Source organism: Pongo pygmaeus, chromosome 3 (assembly GCF_028885625.2).
Source record: "Pongo pygmaeus isolate AG05252 chromosome 3, NHGRI_mPonPyg2-v2.0_pri, whole genome shotgun sequence".
Taxonomy (NCBI): Eukaryota; Metazoa; Chordata; class Mammalia; order Primates; family Hominidae; genus Pongo; species Pongo pygmaeus.
The window spans coordinates 101,245,007-101,264,531 of record NC_072376.2 but is presented as its reverse complement, the minus strand read 5'-3'; the positions used below and the strand labels follow the sequence as shown (position 1 = coordinate 101,264,531).

The following is a 19,525-nucleotide window of genomic DNA, read 5'->3' as shown; positions in this document are numbered from 1 at the left end:
CCATTATTGAATATATATATGCACACACACACATATCAATATAAACCTCAGGTGAGAAGAAAGGATTCTTTATTTCCCATATCCAACTAATAATACATATATCAGTAAGGATAATACTTTATTATCTTGAGGGGCTATCGAATGGTGGAAAAGGTATGGACACTAGCATTTAGATACTGGCTCCATGTCAGCCACTTACTAGCTGAGCATTCACATTAATTGACTTCTTCATTTCCACATCTGTTAAAATGAGCACAGCATAAATTCACAATAAATACTTGCTGCTTTACCTACACGCACTCCTCTGGTTTCTTCTCCCTTTTTTATTGATGTTTTGTTGTTGTTGGTAATGATGACAATATTGTCCTATAAGCCCAGAAATCCACTAGTGTTTTAACACAGTTTGCTGGAAAACTAGTTTACTCAGGATCTTGTATAACAACACCAGAATATCTAAATTATATATGCACTAAAAATCTTGGCTTCATGATTCTAAATAACTCATGTTAGATTTAGTCCTTACCATTTATAAATACCATGTATCTTTTGGAGGGCATTGCTCCTTAGTGTGTTTTACAAAGATTGACAAGAATATGAGGAAGAACTCCTGCCTGAGACTCACTCTGTCACCTAGGCTGGAGTGCAGTGGCACAATCATGGCTCACTGCAGCTTCAGCTTCCTGGGCTGAAGCGATCCTCCCACCTCAGCCTCCCAAGCAGCTGAGACCACAGGCACATACCACCATACCTTGCTAATTTTCTTTTTTGTAGGGATGAGATCTCACTATGTTGCTTAGGCTAGAAGGACCTTCTTATCAAACTTGTAAGAAATAAATTATTTTAATATATCATTATATCTTAGGAAATAAACCTATCTGATTTTAAAACAATATCTGAAAATACATCACTGTGGCCAAGAAATGTTCTTGGTTCTTTGGTTGTTTTCACTTGATGTTGAAATTAAAAGAAACACAGCCACATGGTTTTTGTTGCTCTTGATAGGACAAGAGCAAATGCAGATATTGCCAAACACTTGGAATCTGCTGAAGAAGTTATGTAAGAAAATTAGAAATCTGCAAGCCAGCTAAAACGTGGAAAAGGAAATTGACAACCTAGGAGAAACTGGATAATGTAGAATGCTTAAAAGATTTCAGAAGTTTTGGATAGAATCTTACTTTTAGCACATCTGTGATTGCACATCAATGTATAACCCAGGTAGTTTATTCCTTAAGCCAGTTATTTGTTAGTATTATTTTTCATTTGAACCTACATGTGGCATCCAGTTTATCTTATGTGTAGCCCTACAGTAGAAAGTGTTAAAAAGTGGGTAGAATATTGCTTGATAAGTTTAAATCTAATAAAAGGAGCTATACTTCAGAATCTATAGAAGAGTAATTGATGTATCCATTAATTCATTCTGCACTTATTGAGTGTTCTGTGTCAGGGCTGCAGGAAAGATACAGTTCCTGTTGTGGAAAACTTGCATTCCAAAAGGAAGATAATATATACAGTAGATTCAAATAATAATAAAACTGTACAGGAAAAAAAGATAAATATCATCATCAATACAAAGGGCTGTATGACTTTAAAAGGTCAAGAGATTTCTTTGGCCAAACATAGTGGCTCACACCTGTAATCCCAACACTTTGAGAGGCCAAGGTGAGAGGACTGCTTGAGCCCAGGAGTTCAAGACCAGCCTGGGCAACATAGTAAGAACCTCATCTCTACAAAAAATAAATTATCCAGGCATTTTAGCATGCACCTGTGGTCTCAGCTACTCAGGAGGCTGAGGTGGGAAGCACACTTGAGCCCAGGAGGTAAAGGCTGCAGTGAGCTGTGATGGTGCCTGCCATTACACTCCAGCCTGGACAACAGAGAGAGACCCTGTCTCAAAAACAAACAAAAAAAGATTTCTTTCAGTTAGCCTAGACCTAAAGTATAGGTAGGATTTTTCCTGAAGGGAATGAAATGGGAAAATATTCCAGACAGAGGGAACAGCATGAGCAAATATTTAGGATAGAAAAGTTCAGGGCAGATTTGAAAATAGTGACCCAGGCATGTCTGGAGTTGTTTCCTCAGGGGAGGTTTAAGCAGCTGAACTGGAGAGGCAAATTGGGGTTAATAGGTGGAATGTTGTAATCATCACATTAAAACGATTGGGGTTCATGTAAGAGGTAGTTGGGAGCTATTGAAGTTTTTGAGTACAAAAATGAGTTACCAAATCACAAGCATGGTAGGAAGTTGACTAATAGTGAAATGTGTGCTATGGTGGCAGAAAGAATATTTTGAACGTTATCCTAAGAGTACAGATAACCTAGGCAGATTGATTGAAGAAACATGACAGGTCAATCAATAGATTTGGTTGAGGGTAGGAGAGGAGAGAGAGGAGTAAAGATGACTCATGGTTTGAATCTGATTCACAAAGGGAATAATTACATCATTATCAAGAAGGGCCAGGAGGAAGAGAAATTTGGAGATCAGATAATATGAAGTCTTGAATGTTTGATTGGGTTGATAATACTAATAATTATTGAGCACTTAACTATTTGAAGGCACTATTCTATGTATTTTACATGCATGGCCTCATTTATTCCTCAGAGCAGCCTCAGAGCTTTTAAACAACCTGCCCAAGTTTGCACTGCCTGTCAGGGGTGAAGTCAGGATCCAGGCCCCAGAGGTGTAATTCCAGCGCCCAATTTATTGAATGCATGTATTGAATGGTGTTAGGCTTGGAGGCAGGGCTAAATGAGGAGGAAAGACAGATGAAATAAAAGGCGAATGTTAATCAGGAAGGTTTGGTGAATTCCCAAGAAAGATCACAGAGAACCAAAGACTTTCAGAAAACTGAAGGTGAGTGTTTCAGAAAAGTCAAGAGTAGGAGAGGATCTAAGAAAAGGCATTTGGATTTAATGATCAAAAGACCCTTCATGGCCTTAAAAGCAGTTTTGGAAAAGTGGTAAAGGTCGAAGTCCATTGGCATGGGATGGAGGAATAAGTAAGTTATGAGGAAGTGGAGGCAGCAGAGATAGATTTGGGGGAAGTCTGTAAGTGGGAAGGAAGAGGGAAATAGCTCTGCAGCACCAGAGGGTAGGACTGCTGAGAAGCACTTTCTAATACTGAGGGACACTCACTTGGTTGCCTGTCAGAAGGGAGGAGAAGCGAATAGCGAGGGGCAGATTTAAGATGTAGGAGAGACCAGGTTTCTTCCAGAGGAAGGAGAAAATGATGAGATCCAATACACAGATAAGAGGCTTGAGACCTATATGTGAGGACCCTTTCTCCTAAACCAAGAGGAAGTCAAAAAGAGTGAGGCAAGATGTGTGTTGGAGTGGGAACAGGGGTGGTAGGTGGAGCAGAGAAGACCAAAGGCACTCGCTTGTATTTGATGATCTTGATTTTCTCAGCCAATTGGCAGGTGAAATAATTAGTGAGTGAGAGAGGTTCTGTTTTGTGGCACTGGAGAAGATTTGAAGCAGGAATGCAGTGAACAGTCAAAGATAATAAAAAAGGTTGTAACACAGTATTGTGGTTCAAACTAAGTTTAAGTATTATGAATTTTTAGTATAACTAGTTACCAAGTTATGAGATTTTCTTTTGTAATCGTTAGCACTCTGGCAATAAACAGCCCAGATGGCAGGACTTATAAAGGGGGAAGAAGTGGAAGATGCTAGGGAACCCATTTTAGAAATAACTAAATGCTTAGGAGGGTCAGGAATGGGTTTTGGTTTTTTTTGTTTTGTTTTGTTTATGTTTTTGTTTTTGTTTTTTACCCTACGTGCCAGTTGGTTTGATTGCAGGCTATCCTCTGTGGACATCACAAAACAGTTGGAGCTGAACAGAGAGCTAAGTGAAAAGGCAGAGGAATGGGAGAGGGAGAAGTAGTGGGGGTTAAGAGAGATGCACATTAAGGGGCTCAGTGAAAGGGAAATGTAGCCAGGGAAATGCAGTTGAAATACTGTGTTTGAAAAATTAGAAGTGACAGAGGTCATGAATGGCATTCCCACTCCTGAGTATGCGCTGACAAGAGGATGTTAGAAATAGAAATAAGAAAGGTATTTAAGTGATCAAGAACTCTGGCAGTGGCTGGGGTAGAGAGACGGGGCTGCAATCAGGTACAAATTCAGAAACGATTATCAAATAATGCCCCCAAAATAGATCAAAAACCATAAAAAGGAGGAATTGTTATAAATGATGGAGACTGGAAAAAGCATGTAGCTATTGAGTTATAGCATTAATTAATTTTTTTAAAAAACATTGACATTTTATGTAATGTGGCATGTTAGAGGAATGTTGATAGGGCAACTTAATTTATTAGGAAATATATGTGAAATCTAATATTAAATGTAAATTGCAATTCAGTTTAACATATTTTGAATGTATTGAGTGTTGTAGTTCAACTTAACATTTTTTTTAATGCTGGGTCCTTTATTATTGAGCTTTTATGTGTATTTTAGCCAGGTAGTATTAATGTGTTCATAAAATTCAAAAACGACAAAATAATATTTCTGTCACTTGAATGTCAACTATTTCTGAAAATATTTGTATAAGATATTTAAAACATTCATGCCAGGCGTGGTGGCTCACGCCTGTAATCTCAGTACTTTGGGAGGCTGAGGCAGGTGGATCATTTGAGGTCAGGAGTTTGAGACCAGCCTGACCAACATGGTGAAACCCCATCTCTACTAAAAATACAAAAATTAGTGGGGCGTGGTGGCGAGCACCTGTAATCCCAGCTACTCAGGAGGCTAAGACAGGAAAATCACTCGAACCTGGGAGGCGGAGATTGCAGTGAGCTGAGATCACGCCACTGCACTCCAGCCTGGGTGACAGAGCAAGATTCCATCCCAAAAAAAAAAAAATTTCACACAGAATAGAGTCAGCACTGTGGTTCCACAGTTCCTCTATATAGCAGCAAGTTCCAGAGTAGACAGGAGAAATCCCAATTCCAGTTCTGTTCTGCCACTACCTTTCCATGTAAATTTGAACAGGTTATTTTCTAGTACCAAGTTTACTCATCAATAAAGTAGATATTATGATGTATAATTGTGATTTTCTACCTCGAGCAGCTATTTAAAGTGTTAAGCATACGCCTGTAATCCCAGCATTTTGGGAGGCCGAGGTGGGTGGATCACCTGAGGTCAGGAGTTCGAGACCAGCCTGGCCAATATGGTGAAACCCCATCTCTACTAAAACCACAAAAATTAGCCAGGCATGGTGGCGGGCGCCTGTAATTCCAGCTACTTGGGAGGCTGAGAAAGGAGAATCGCTTGAACCCAGGAGGTGGAGGTTGCAGTGAGCCAAGATTGTGCCACAGCACTCCAGCCTGGGTGACAGAGCAAGACTCCATCTCAAAAATAAATAAATAAATAAATAATAAAGTGTTAAGCAAGAGTTAAAGTCATTTTTTAAAATAAAAATGGTATGCAAATATACGGAACTAAGTTATGTTACTAGAAAATCAAATTAGAATTCATAAATCTAGAATCAAAAAAGTATAGACAATTTCAGTTGAAATAAGTTTGGGGTTAAATCAACTCCTTTTGTTTTAAAAGGCTGATTTCAGTTACTGATAATCATGTATGATGATAGTTTTAGGATGGCACATCTATTTTCATAAACACAGATTATTTAGTCAGACAATGAAAATGTTTTTATTAGCAGGTATAGCAAAGAAAAGCAGATGCCTTATAATAAATAGGAACTTGTGTTCTAAATTCAGAATTATGAGTGATCTATATAAAATTGGGGAAAAATTACAGGGGAAGGGGATACCTCATGCCTACAAGCCCTCACTGTTTCTGAATGTCATGTTCCTTCTACTACTAGAAGCGATGGTCTGGACGATGTTGTAATTTTTTACAACTCATGATGTGAAAAAAATATCATGTAAATATATTTCTGCTATTTTTCTTAAAATGTATAAAATCTATGGATTAGGAATTATGTTCCTAAAAATAACACCCTGGTATTCCACACCAAAGAAGAAATTATAAGGGGAAGGTGATAATTAACAAATATTTAGAAGACTTCATGGAAAAACTGATTTTGTGTTACCTATTAAAAAAAAGAAAAATAAAAAGCAACCCCTCCAAAATGCTGTTGATGTTCACGGAGAAAAATAACTGTGTAAACACATTCAGTTTTATAAGAATAAAATGCAGAAATAGTAAGTTGAAACAATTTTCATGAGAGTGGATTCTGATCCCTTAAGAACTTGGGCAGAGACTTAGGGCACGTATCCTCCCCAGAAGTGGAGCTACGTGCGCTGGGTGATGTCACCAGTGACTAGTAACCACCGCAGTGTAAACAAACATCAGCAGGAAATACATGTGGGTAGGGCAAGGGTCTAGAGGCATGCTTTCCTTCTAGAAAAGTCTCACGCCTTTCAAGGCTAGTGTTTTTGTTTTGTTTTGTTTTGTTTTAAGGAAGAAAGGGGACGCAACATAACTCTTGCCTTCTGCTACAGAAACCTTTAGTTTCGTGGGCAGTGTCTTTCCTTGACAAATGGAATCCTTGCTGGCAGTCTCTGTAATGTTGAGAAGTACAGGGCTCTTGGCTCTTGCTGCAGTTATTGGTTGCTTGCCCCAGACTGAAAATCTTGTCTGTGGAACTGCTCAGAGGAAAGTTTCAAGTTACCAGAACTAGGCAAGCCCACTGAGGAGCAGGAGCAGGAGGAAAGAAGGAGGAGGAGGAAGAGGAGGAGGAGGGACCATTGAGGAGCAGAAGGAGTAGGGTGCGGGGGAGGAGGAGGAGCGCCTTTAGTGCTGCAGCAGCTGCTGCTCTGATTGGCCCGGTGGTTCAGCTGCTTCCCTGGAACAAAAGGTCAAAGTGGACTGCAGTGTAAATGTAGAGAAGCAGCCGATAAAATAGCATTGCCTGAAGAAGTTTGGAGGCTGAGAGCAGCAGTAGACTGGCCAACTGCAGAGCAAGTTGTTTCTCCAGCCGTGCGGTGCAGCCTCATGCCCCCAACCCAGCTTAGCCACTGTAAGAAGACGTTCACTGTACAGACGACCAAACTTGCCGTGGAAGAGACAGTTGTGAGATTCCCTTGCAAATTTACATACGAGAATGGCTTGTGAAATCATGCCTCTGCAAAGGTAGTATTCACTCCTATTTTATTTTATTCTGCTCTGTATTTTTTGAGTGGTGTCAAGCCATATAACTTTGCCAGTACTTGGCATCTTTTAGTAACATGCTGCAAAGTGTATAGAGTCCATTGTACATATGGTTCCTCCCTAAGAACAGAAAAATTTAAATATTATACTGCTCTTTTACTGACATTTTGCCCAACTTATCTTTTTCACTTGATTATTGTATTTAGTTATCTCCTTCTCTGAATGGAAATGAATATAAGAAAATACCTTTGAAATCTGAAGAAAAACATAGACTGAGAAGTATAATGAGCGAGTTTATAATAAAAACTGAATCAGCTTCTTAGCAGTGTTTCTGCTAAGGCTATTTTAAAGGATGTTGATAGGCTGAAGACTTTTTTAAAATGTATCACAAGATTCTTCTCTTCTGGAGTTTAGATCTAGGCAACGATTTTCCATGAATAAGTACATCATAATATGTGAGAATAAATGTTAAGGATAACATTTCCCCTTCAATAATTCCAGACAGATTTATTACACAAATAGCATTTTTTAAAACTGCTTAGTAAGAATGATTGAGCGCAAGACTGTTTTTGTTCCTTCATGATTATAATATAGATTGTGGGCCTGGGGGGAGCGAAGGAGTTATACCAAAGCAGAGAAAGGTAAATTTAAACAAAGGGGCTTATGAAAAAGAACACTGTTGGTGAACTAAGAAGTGAAGAATGTAGGCATGGAGAGGGCCTCAGGGCTGCCCAAGGTCACATTTTAGGATTTTAAACATTACTTTTGCTAATCATATTATCCTATTTCAACTTCAACTGCTTTACATGCAGTGGCATTTCATTCCATAGAAATTTCATTTAGGAAAACTATAGAAGGTTTTATTAGTAAAAAAAATTTCTAAATCAAATAGTAAATGCGGTTTATTTAAGGATAAAAAAACTAGACAAAAACTAATTTCATTTTTAAAAACCATGCCACAAATATTTCAGTGAATGTTTTTGTTTTAGCAATGAAAAATAAGGTTTAAAACATTGCTTATTTGCAAAATGGTTTCTACAGATACTTACAGTGAGATAAAACAGTATAGTCATTTTTCCTTCACTGTACTAACAAGGACACTGTCATGGGAACCTGATGGGGGTGTCCAAAGAGTTCGTTTTGTAAAAATTAAGAATCCAAGGGAGCAGAAAGTGGTTTACAAATATATCTAAAATTTTTCTACGTGAACTCAGTGAAAATGTCCACATGCTTAAAGCTTGTGAGAGACTAAAACACTTTGTGGAGTCTTGATTTGGTTTCCAACTTTAAAGTTGGAGACATTTTTCCCCTTATAATGACATCAGTTCTTAAGGGTTTTAAAAAGCGAATTGTATTCTAGATAAGAATATTGGCTACTACTGAACTCTGTAATAGCCAGCCACTTGATGCTCTAATAACTGTTAAGAAGAAAATAGATCTTTATACTGTTAAAACATTGTTTAGGCAATCAAAACGATTAAAGCTAAAATAAAACCATCATTATTTCCTGGAAATTATTTTGTATTTTTAGTCATGATTAATGAACCTAGTAGGAATAAATGCAGGAATAATTTGAATTTGCATTCAAGAATGTTGAGTTGCTACTTTTGTTTCTTTGCATTACCATTCTGAAGAGCGCTGTTACGTGCATTCACTGCCGCAATGTTTACCCAGCTCTTAGAGTTTAATTTGACTGATTTCCCTGCAATCTTTACTGCCAGCCTGTACCTACCTTTGATTATAAACCTCCTGAAGGTAAGGACCAGGTTTGTGCGGTTGTCTTTTTTAAGTGTGCCTTGTGAATTTAAGCATCTATGTAGAAAACTTTCCCGCCCTTACGTGTAATTGTTTCTTCAAATCCCAGTTTGATATCTTTGGCTATTGATTTCTGTGACTCTCATGGTAATGATGACTATTGCAGACTCTCCCCACCGTTATGGGCCTGAAGCAGGAAGGTTCCAGAGCCTTAGCAGTATTCTTGGAAGGAGTGCTTTGTTCCATTCTGTTTAAGAGCACCAAGGGATAAAAACTACATTGAAACTGGATGTGTAAAAGAATAGCTTTAAATAGCAGCTAAAGAAATTCATGCTCACTATTTGTATTTAGCAGAGAGTTCAATGCTTCTCATACTTCGAGTGCATGAGAATTACCTAAGGAACTTATTTTTAAAATCAAATCCTTCCTGTTGCTCTCCTTCCCTAGACTCACTGCATCCAAATCTGGAGGTAGCAGAGAGAGTATCTGCATTTTAACAAGCTTCCTAAATCTAATGCAGATGGTCCACCCGTAGAGAAACACTGATCTAAATTCTAGTTAATGATTATAGCACGTATAAAGCTAGTGACAGCTGGCATATATAGGAATCTAGCATTATACTACTCAACATCTCCAAATAGCATATTTAATATCTGACCTTATGTGAGGATTTTTTCATAATTGATGCTTTTATTTCCTAAATTGTCAGTTTTACCTATTAAAACAAAACATACTTAGAGTGTTGTTTAATATTTTCTCTTTGACTGAACACTACTCTGTACTGCCAGTGATCCTAAGGTAATTAAGACACAGCTCTCCTTCAAAGAGGTCACATGCTAGTTACGATGCAGACACATTACCAGACAATTACAGTACCATGCGGTGAATTCGGTAATACACAGTATGATTAGCATAGTAATAACAGAGATGTGCCTAGATGGATAATATTATCCTGTGTATTATTTAACCCCGTGTAAGTGTGTGATTTTATTAGGGGCATGTTTGTACCCTAATGTCTACTTAACTTACAGTTTTCATAAATGCCTCTTTAGCCTTTCTTAGCGTATTGTGACAGTGTATAGAAGATATGTTGTTACTGCTAATCTGTAGCCAAGATGAGAATAACAGATAAGGTCAAAAACTAAAAATGAAATAAAATGTGTCTTGCTATCTGTTTATTACTGAATGTTATTGGCAGAGTTTCCAGGATGGAGTTGGCTGTTTAGAAACTCATGATCTTTAGAAAAAACATGGCAGAGGCTGAATGTTTAAATTACAACCTTCTGTAAAGTCCTCAGTTCTTAATGATTCACTACATGGCTTAAAGACAGGATCTTATTAACTATCTCTATTGAGATAATTAAACAGTCCCAGTTATTTTTTAAAATACTAAAATATTTACATACTACTTATAGCTAATAATGAAACTCAACATAGTATATCAACTTATATGGATATTCTTACCATCGGAAAAAGTTCCTTGAGAAAAATAAAATAATATCAGAAATAAAGGGAAACTATATTAAACTAAGAATTGAAATATAAGTTTTCTCAGGTGACTAAATTTACCTTCTGTCTCTAATGAGATAATCTGTTTTGTCAGATCTCAGGCTTAGTTTGTACCACAGGCTGTTTGTACAATTCGTATTTCATTGAGTTTTCTTCCCCTTAGATAATGTGGGTCTGTAGGTAAGGATCTCTATTTTATGTATAGAAAGACTCAAGCAGGCTAAGATACAAAATTTTAACTCTGAGTCATAGCTATGACAAAACTCTCAACTTTCATTGCAATATTTTCATTTGCTAGACTAACTTTCCGGTAAACTAACTGAATTTATATCCACAAGGAATAATGATGGCAGATGAGATGAAGTTATGAACCTGTGAGTGCTGATGTTTGATGTGGATTCCTTTGATTTCAGTGCATTGACATCTGCTTTCATGTGTTGGCATCCTGTTCTTTCCTGGGTTTGTCTACCAAAGTGAGAAGCTGAAATCAATCATGTCTATGTAATTATTTTTTTCATGTAGCAAATAATGATATCCAGTGTATATTATCGAATATTTGTTTTATGATGGTGAAGCACATCATAATTCCAAATTGTAGTGGCTCTTCTTCGAGAAAGACTTAAAGGAAGACGATTAATAAACATGTATTAGTGACCCAATATCTAAAAGTTTCACTGAAGCTTCTTATCAGTAGAATTCATCAGTTCTTCCCAAGCATTGGTCTTTAGAATAGAATATCCTTTTGCCAACGTAAACGTTGATAACATGGGGTTGGTATGGGAGTTCACCAGGGAAGAACCCAGGTAATGTTGGGCCAGCTTGTGAGTTTCTGTGTGGTGTTAGAGAGCCCTCTACTGCTTGTGGAGATGACACCCTTCAGTTAATTTATCTAGAAGTCTGGTTTTCCTAACTTGTTGGCACTCTGGTAGCACTCCTGGCACTGCCCCCTCCCTCCACAAACACAGTCTAGGAGGGAGTTAAAAGCTGCCTCACTTTAAATCTGGGCCAGTGCCTATGGGTTGTGTGTCTGAATTTATGCTTCATCACTGTCATTGAGAACAAATAAGATCTCTGTGGGCTGTGTTCTCACATGATGGTTGAATTACCCATGGAGCCCAAATATTTGCTAATTACTCCAAATAAAGAAGATAACATGAACTAAGGTGAGAATATTTTCAAATTTTAGGATCATCCTGTCTAAACCACTGAAAAAGTAAAGATGTTGGCTATTCAGTGCAAACCAGTGGTAAACTTGCCATCAGAAAACATATACAGACACTGACAGCTAGCTGGCCATATATGAATTTGAGCAGGTCATTTTCATTGTCTGTAAGAGATGATACCACCCAAGGTACTTATTTTATGAGGGAAATTTTGGAGTTAAAGAATGTGATAGGACCAGGCACGGTGGCTCATGTCTGTAATCCCAGCACTCTGGAAGGCCAAGTCCGGGGGGGATCACTGGAGGTCAGGAGTTTGAGACCAGCCTGGCCAACGTGGTGAAATCTGTCTCTACTAAAAATACAAAAAGAAAAACAAAAAAAAAAATTATCTGGGCGTGCTGGCATGCTCCTGTAATCCCAGCTACTTGGGAGGCTGAGGCACAAGAATCACCTGAACCCTGGAGTTAGAGGTTGCAGTGAGCTGAGTTCACGCCACTGCACTCCAGTCTGGGCAACAGTGGAAGACTCTGTCTCAAGAAAAACAAAAAGTGATAGTTTTGGTTTTGTGGGTTTTGTTTTGTTTTGTTTTGTTTGTTTTGTAAATGATGAAACTACTCAGATGTAAAGGGTATGTTACTTTTCTTTTAGTTTTGTCTTCTTATGCTTGCAATACATTTTCAATTCCATCAATGCAAAAGTGCTTAGCGCAGTTCAGTTAGTGCTATATCATTGCAGTGCATTTCATCGCATCAATATTGGAAGATGACCTCTGGAATGGTTTGCAGGAAGTACTGTTGAAAATAGAATTGAACCAAATTTCTTGAAACTCTCAAAGCTTTCACCCTATTTTTTCCTATGAAACTTACATTTGTCTGTGGTGCAGAAAAGATTCCCAATGGAATAGTATGTTCTGTATTAAACATTTTTAATGCACTATTTATTCTTACCATAAGAAGAACTAGAAATAACTTTTTTTTCTTTTTTTTTTTTTTGAGACAGAGTCTTGCTCTGTCCCCCAGGCTGGAGTGCAGTGGCACGATCTTAGCTCACTGCAACCTCTGCCTCCTGGGTTCAAGCAATTCCCCTGCCTCACCCTCCTGAGTAGCTGGGACTACAGGCATGCACCACCATGCCCAGCTAATTTTTATATTTTTCGTGAGACAAGGTTTTACCATGTTGGCCAGGCTAGTCTCAAACTCCTGACCTCAAGTGATCTACCCGCCTCAGCCTCCCAAAATGCTGGGATTACAGGCATGAGCCACCATGCTTGGCTACAGAAATAATTTTTTAACAGCTTTATTGAGATATAATTCACATATCATACAAATATACAATTCAATAGTTTTGAGTATATTCGCAGAGTTGTACAGTTTGCATGTAATCATATCATCAGTTTGCATGTAATCATATCATAGGTAATCTTTTGTGAGTAGTTTCTTTCCCTTGGTATAATGTTTTCAAGATTCATCCATGTTGTGGCATGTATCAATACTTGATTCTTTTTTATGGCTGAATAATATTATGATATATGGATGTAGCAAATTTTGTTTACCCATTCATCAGTTGATGGACATTTGGGTTATTTCCACCTTTTGGCTGTTATGAATAATGCTGCTATTAACATATGCAAAAGTAACTTTTGGGAATTATGAAAATATACACTCTATTTTAGAGCCAAATGGATCCCTAAAGATAATGTAAATCATAGCGTCCATTTTCCAGATGACTGAACTCAAACACAGGGAAACAAAATGACTTGCTCAGTGACATATGTAGAAACAAATGGAAAACACTCTACACACATGTCTAAAGAATAGCCATTTGTATACGAAGTTGATGATCATGGCATGTATTTGGGATTAATAGTGGAGTTTTCCCCCATTAGAAGCTTAGTAAAGGGAAGAGTCTATTGTCATTCAAAAGATAAAAACTAGCTAACTGGCAGAGGAAACTGAACTCCTGACCTTCCTCCCATTAGCATTGAACTCTACTATATAGACACTTACTGCACTACAGATTAAAAGTGACTCGGGACAGGGCAGCTTAAGTTGTTTTTATGTTAGGCACGTAGCAGGTACTCAGTAAATACTTGTTGAATTGGAGACTACAGAGAAATTTAATGGGAGCATATCAGAACACTATTGTCCACATAATTTCTAAAGCTTTCCATATAAATTTCTAGGAATATTCTTATACTAAAAAATTGCAAGTAATTTACTCACCCTTAGTTATTATATAAGCATTCCTATAGTACAAAGAAAAAATAATTTGGAACACTACTTCTGTTTACATTGCAGAGTATTTGATATTTACCTTGAGAAAGAGGAAATAGTTTTTAGTTTATTTCCTAGAGTTACTGTATTCATTAATGCAGTTTAAGGAAAATGAAGTTCCTGTTTTATATGTACATCGAAATAGGAAGGTTTCCTCTTCTGCTTCTTTTTTCTTATATAATGATAGAAAGGATAAAAGACTATTTTGTAATTATCTGGAATTAATTCTACTTTGTTTTTTTTTAAGATATTTATTCAAAAAAGTTGAATTTACCTTTGATTTTTTTTTTTTTAGAAAAAGAACTTGGATTCTCTTATTCCTAGTACAGATAGCAACTATTAATATTTTGTATTTGGAGGAATGTTTTGTCATAGACACTGAGTAGTTTATACACTGGGGATAAACATACTTCTGTCAATGGAAAATGTTAAGAGCAATGTTACATTCAGTCTTCTTTAATTTTTCTAAATAAACATAGTTCAAAATTGAATTTCTAATAAATATTTTAAAGTTTTCAGATGATAATAAACATTTTCAGGTCACACAGTATCTCAGCTGATAGGGGTACACTGAAGGAAATTATGACAAGTCAGTTTTTACACATAAAAATGGCAGATGAACTTTGTTTTGACCAAGTACACATGAGTACACTTTAAAAACTGTAAATGAATCTTTCAATCTATGTCCTTTTCTTGCAAAGAGATTTGTCTATATTTCTAAATTTAAAATCCCTTTCAAATTTTAAACCATCATTTTAAGATAAGCTCTAAAATAAATTTGACTTCTGATATCAAGTATAGACTTAAAATATTGTTGCTAAACAAATACCGGACTCCAGAACCAAAGTATAGTACATTATAACCCTTGTGCAAATTATCCCAAAGCCAGATATGCAAATTGATTTTAGTTTTTGCATGAGAAAAGACATGTTAATGGGAAATAGTGGGGCCAGGGGTGGTAAAAATAAGATAGGCAGAAGCCTCGGAAGTTGCTCTTTAAAATTAAGGTGCCTAAGTAACAAAGTGAAAATAATGAGGTGGGGGAGGTGGTTTAAGACATATGTTTTATAATACCTTTAAAGACCAAGCTCAGGAAAACATGGTATCTTCTCATCAAATCTAAGAATAAAACTCAGGGAAGCTGGGTGCGGTGGCTCACACCTGTAATCCCAGTGCTTTGGTAGGCAGAGGCAGCAGGATCGCTGGAAACCAGGAGTTGGAGACCAGCCTGGGCAACATAGTGAGACTCTGTCTCTACAAAATTTTTTTAAAAAATTATCTGTGCATGGTGGCATATGCCTGTAGTCCTACCTACAACTTGAGGTAGGAGGGTCAGTCTAGCCCAGGAGTTTGAGGCTGCAGTGAGGTATGATCATGCCACTGTACTCCAGCCTAGATGACAGATTAAGACCCTGTCACGCTCCCCCCAAAAAAAAGACTTCAGAAAACTTGAACTTACTAGAAATAAAAATAAAGAATTGAACTGCTTTACTCAGATCATATTAAAGGAATGGAACTGAAAGGCTAGAGAAAAAATTAAGCGTTTAGAAAAAAACATAATAGATATCAGTATTTTGTAGTCCGCAAAATGATTACAAAAAGAAACTAATTTTGCTGTCTAGGTTAAAATAACTCTTGAAACTAAAATTAGAAACTAAATGCTGGCCTGAGTAGACCATTGATACACTGTGTTTTATTTTTATAAGTGACTTTCCTTTTTTTTCAACTCCTTGACTTGATAGAAACACAAGAGCCTGCCTGTTTCTCCAGTGTCAGCTTTCTGGTAGGTCACTGCTGCGCCCCTGGTGCTGAACGCCCTCAATTGCCACACCTGCCGAGTTGTTAATTCTCCCATGCTTTCAAAGCACGTTCTCTTCTCTCTCTCTCTCTCTCTCATAGTTCTCCTCCTGTCCGTTATCTTTCTCCCAAAAAAATGCCTACGTGACCCTCAAAATTCACTCCCTGTGTGGCTTATCTAACTGAGCCTCAGCTAATCTGCCAGACTGCATAGTGCTTCAGAGTGGAAGGGCTGGAGCTCTGGCTTCAGACTTGGATTGGAACCTCAGCCGTTGACTGCCTCTATGGCCTTCAGCCTGTTAATTAACCTTTCTAAAACTTGTTCTTCTTATCTGAAAAATCTGGTTAGTAATTCCTTCCTCCATGATGTCTTTGAGGATTGAATGAGATAATACACGTAAACGCTTAGCACAAAGCCTGGCTTTTTATGGTGAGCTCTCAATCAATGGTAGTTATGTATCCCTTTTTTTATAATAATCAAATTTCAGGTTTCCATTTCTCTGCTAGCCTGTAAATTCGTGAAGGTTGGGATTGTGTTTTCTTAGCCTGTGTATCGATCATGGATTCTAATACACTCAGAAAATGTTTCCCGTATGAGCAGCTGCCCATGGTTGTGGAAGCGCCCAAAGCCCAGGTGTAGGTTGACATCAAACCTTCATTCACTTTCCAGTTGCTGCTCATCATCCTAAAAAGCAGCGGAAAGTCAAGATGATGTCAGAAAGAAGCCTTGACCCATTTTTCTGTGCACAGTCCTCCTCCGGCTGAGGTGAGGGGTGTTCGGGAGAGGATGACAGGATAATTTGCATGCCTTCTGCACATCTTTGTCTCAAGAATTCCACATTCAGAGTTAACAGTTTGGGAAATTATATATCTGTTAAAACTGTGTTAACAAACCCTTAATAAATTTGCAATAAGGTAATAATTGAAAGAAGTTAGCAAAAACAATTTTCTTTTTCCTTCTTTCCTTCTACAGGTATCCCCTTATTGTTCTGATTTTGTTTCAGTGACTAAAGATTTGAAAATACTTTATTTACTAATGTTATAAAAATATTTTCTCATCAACTAATTTCATCCCCCCAAAGAACGTTACTGTATTTTACATTCTAAATTACTGCCTCCATAAGACAATGTTTTTATGTTTATGATAATGATAAACATCACTTTTCTGAACAAGATCTCAAAGACAAATGAAAGCTTCCAGCTGCCCAAAATTTCTTCAAACCTCAAACAATCTTTGTGTTTGGCGTGAAGTGAAATAATTTTTTTTTCCCCTACTCTCAAGCCAGAACAAACAGATATAGTGTGTGGCAAGGCCATACTCAAACATTACCTTGCCCGAACATATCATTTTCTGGGTTCTCTGTATACCACAAAGAGTACAGTGTTAAAATTATGGGCATAATGGCAAAGCTCCCACCTCTAATTGTGCAGTTGGAAAAAAGAAATGATTTTCTTTAAGTAAGGATGGGAGAAAACCCATGGCACAGCTGCAGATTCATTAAGTTTTGAATAGATGAGAAAAAGAAAATTTAAAATAATCAATGTACAGATATCAGAGAATGCTCCTAGGCAAAATTAGTTTTACAAATTATAAACAGTATGTTTTCAAAATATTTAATCAAACACTACTGCAAGCACTCAGCAAAATCTTGATGATAGTGATTTTATTCAACAGCCATTTACTAAGCACATGCAGTGTTCTTGGTACCTAGCTAGGTGCTGGTGTTACAAAGATAACGACAAATCTGGAAATGAGACAAGCCTCTGAGCTCATGAATTTCAGTGTTATGTGCTAAGCACTCAGTTATAGCTATGAACAAAGTGTCTTGAAGCCTGGAGGAAGAAGCAACTCCCTCTCCAGGGTGCTAGAGATGGCTTCCCAGATTAGATGACACTTGAACTGAGAGATGAAGTATTTACCAGGCAGAGAGAGGTGGAGAAAGGATTTAAGGTAGAAAGAACAACATGTACAAATGGAAAGAGTTGCAAAAGTGCAATGAGGTTTGTAGAGATATGTTGGGTTGCAATTGGGAGGGACTTCATGTGCCAGATTTAGGCATTTGGATTTTTATCCCAAATGCAGTGGGGAAGTAGGAGAGGCTAAGGATGAACTAGTGTGAAAAACAAGGAAATAGTATTGCCCCTGTGAAAGACTAATACAGTAGAAATGGAAAGGAGAGATCCGACTCAAGAGACACATCCTTTTTTTGAGACATAATCCATACAATTTGGTAATTGATCAAATATGCAGGTAAAAGATTGTCTTAGTCCATTTTGTGCCACTATAACAGAATACCACGGGCTGGATATTTATAATGAACAGAGACTTGTTTCTTAAACAGTTCTGGAGGCTGGGAAGTCCAAGCTCAAAGGTCTCACATCTGACAAGGGCCTTCTAGCTCTGTCATCCTGTGGCAGAAGGCAGAAGGGCAAGAAAGTGAACTCAGTGAGCAGGGGGGAGAGTGTCAAACTCATCCTTTTACCAGGAACGTACTCCTATACTAACCAACCCACTCCCACAATAACAGCATTAATCCATTCTTGAGGGCAGAGCCCTCATTACGTAATCACCTCTTAAAGGTTCCACCTCTCAACACTGTTTCATTGGGAATCAAGTTTCTAACACATAAACTTTGGGAGACACATTTAAACTCTAGCAGGGATAAAAGTCTTTAAGGAAAACAGTTGGCTTGTAAATACTATAACAAGAATAAGATTCTATTCTGTGACTTCTACACATGTCTCAGCCAGGATTCCCTGAGAAGTGCACTGTCAGTCAATCAGCAGGCAGTCATGGTTCACTTTTCACCTTCTAGCTGTAGAAAGAGATGCAAAACAAACGGAAGGTAAAGCAACTCCTCTTCCCACCCCGCACTTAAGAACTCTGTTCCTTTTCCCCCCGCATGCACATACCCCTACCTCCATGCAATTTCTTAGACATTGCAAGCTGTTAATCAGAAGGGCATTCAGAGCTGGCACTAGCAGAGTGGGTAGGATTGAAATGGAATGAGATGATCCTTAGTTTTCTGTAAGTATAATATTTCTTTGATTGTAGAAGACAGAATAGGTGATAAAGAATGCCACAGTCGTACAAATAAGGAAGAGCCATGGAGGCCATGTCCTGTGCAAAATGATCTCTTTCACTGTCTCTCTGAGTCTCATTCTTGACACCATCCTGTGGTGTAACTAGGGAAAAACTATTTAAGAGAGATTTGGAGATATTCTGTCAGCTCCTCCTGGCCTTCCACAGCTATGTCATCATGCCCACTACTGGGCATATCCAGACCCATTTTCTCTCTGCTTTTCTTTACCATCTACACTCAGCAAAATCTGTACTTCTTTGGCCCAGAACTGATTTTGGCAGTAGGACAGAGAAAGAAAGAGTTTTTTCCCTTTGTCTTGTGAGAACATAGATCTTAATTCATCAGCATTCATTCAGTGTGCATTATATAGCAAGCAAGGGAGATGTGTATTTAGCATAGTGTTCTAGAACAGTATTTTTTAATTCTATGCATCATGACCTATTAGTGGTCATAAAGCCAATTTAGCAGGATGTGACCAATATTAATAACAAAATAGAAAATATCTCAGCAAACTAAGAATAATTTTTGTGAAATTTATATCTGATTTATATGTATGTATACTGTCGTGATATAAAATGTGTTTCTAACTGAATCATCATTAAAACTTTTAAAAAATATTGTATCTCAACTGCTTATGAGGATAGTTCACTTGAATGAGAGGTTAGATAGACTTTTGAATACAGGCCTGGAAACCAAATCCCCATGTCAGTATGGGAAATTGATTATAGTCTTAGCATTCCTGTAAATGAACTTTCAGAGCATAACCTTTGTGTAAGAAAGATTGAAGCACCTTTGTTAGGCATGTTTTTCTATCTGAATTTGATATGTTC

At 37.6% G+C, this 19,525-nt stretch overlaps 1 protein-coding gene across 26 annotated transcripts in view; it reads left to right on the top strand.

The window, feature by feature from the left end:
- The window catches only part of FAM13A (family with sequence similarity 13 member A), a 389,756-nt gene that overhangs the window by 285,767 nt on the left and 84,464 nt on the right, over positions 1-19,525 (top strand). For 2 of the 26 annotated variants that reach the window (XM_054485357.2, XM_054485356.2), the window contains exon 1: positions 6,303-7,097. The exons of 20 other annotated variants lie outside the window; for them this stretch is intronic. In XM_054485357.2, coding sequence (XP_054341332.1) covers positions 7,069-7,097 — 29 coding nt within the window. In that variant the 5' untranslated portion in view covers positions 6,303-7,068. Of the gene's footprint in view, positions 1-6,188; positions 7,098-19,525 lie in introns of those variants that run through there. 4 more of the 26 variants (XM_054485360.2, XM_063663901.1, XM_054485358.2 and 1 more) reach the window with 4 other exon arrangements.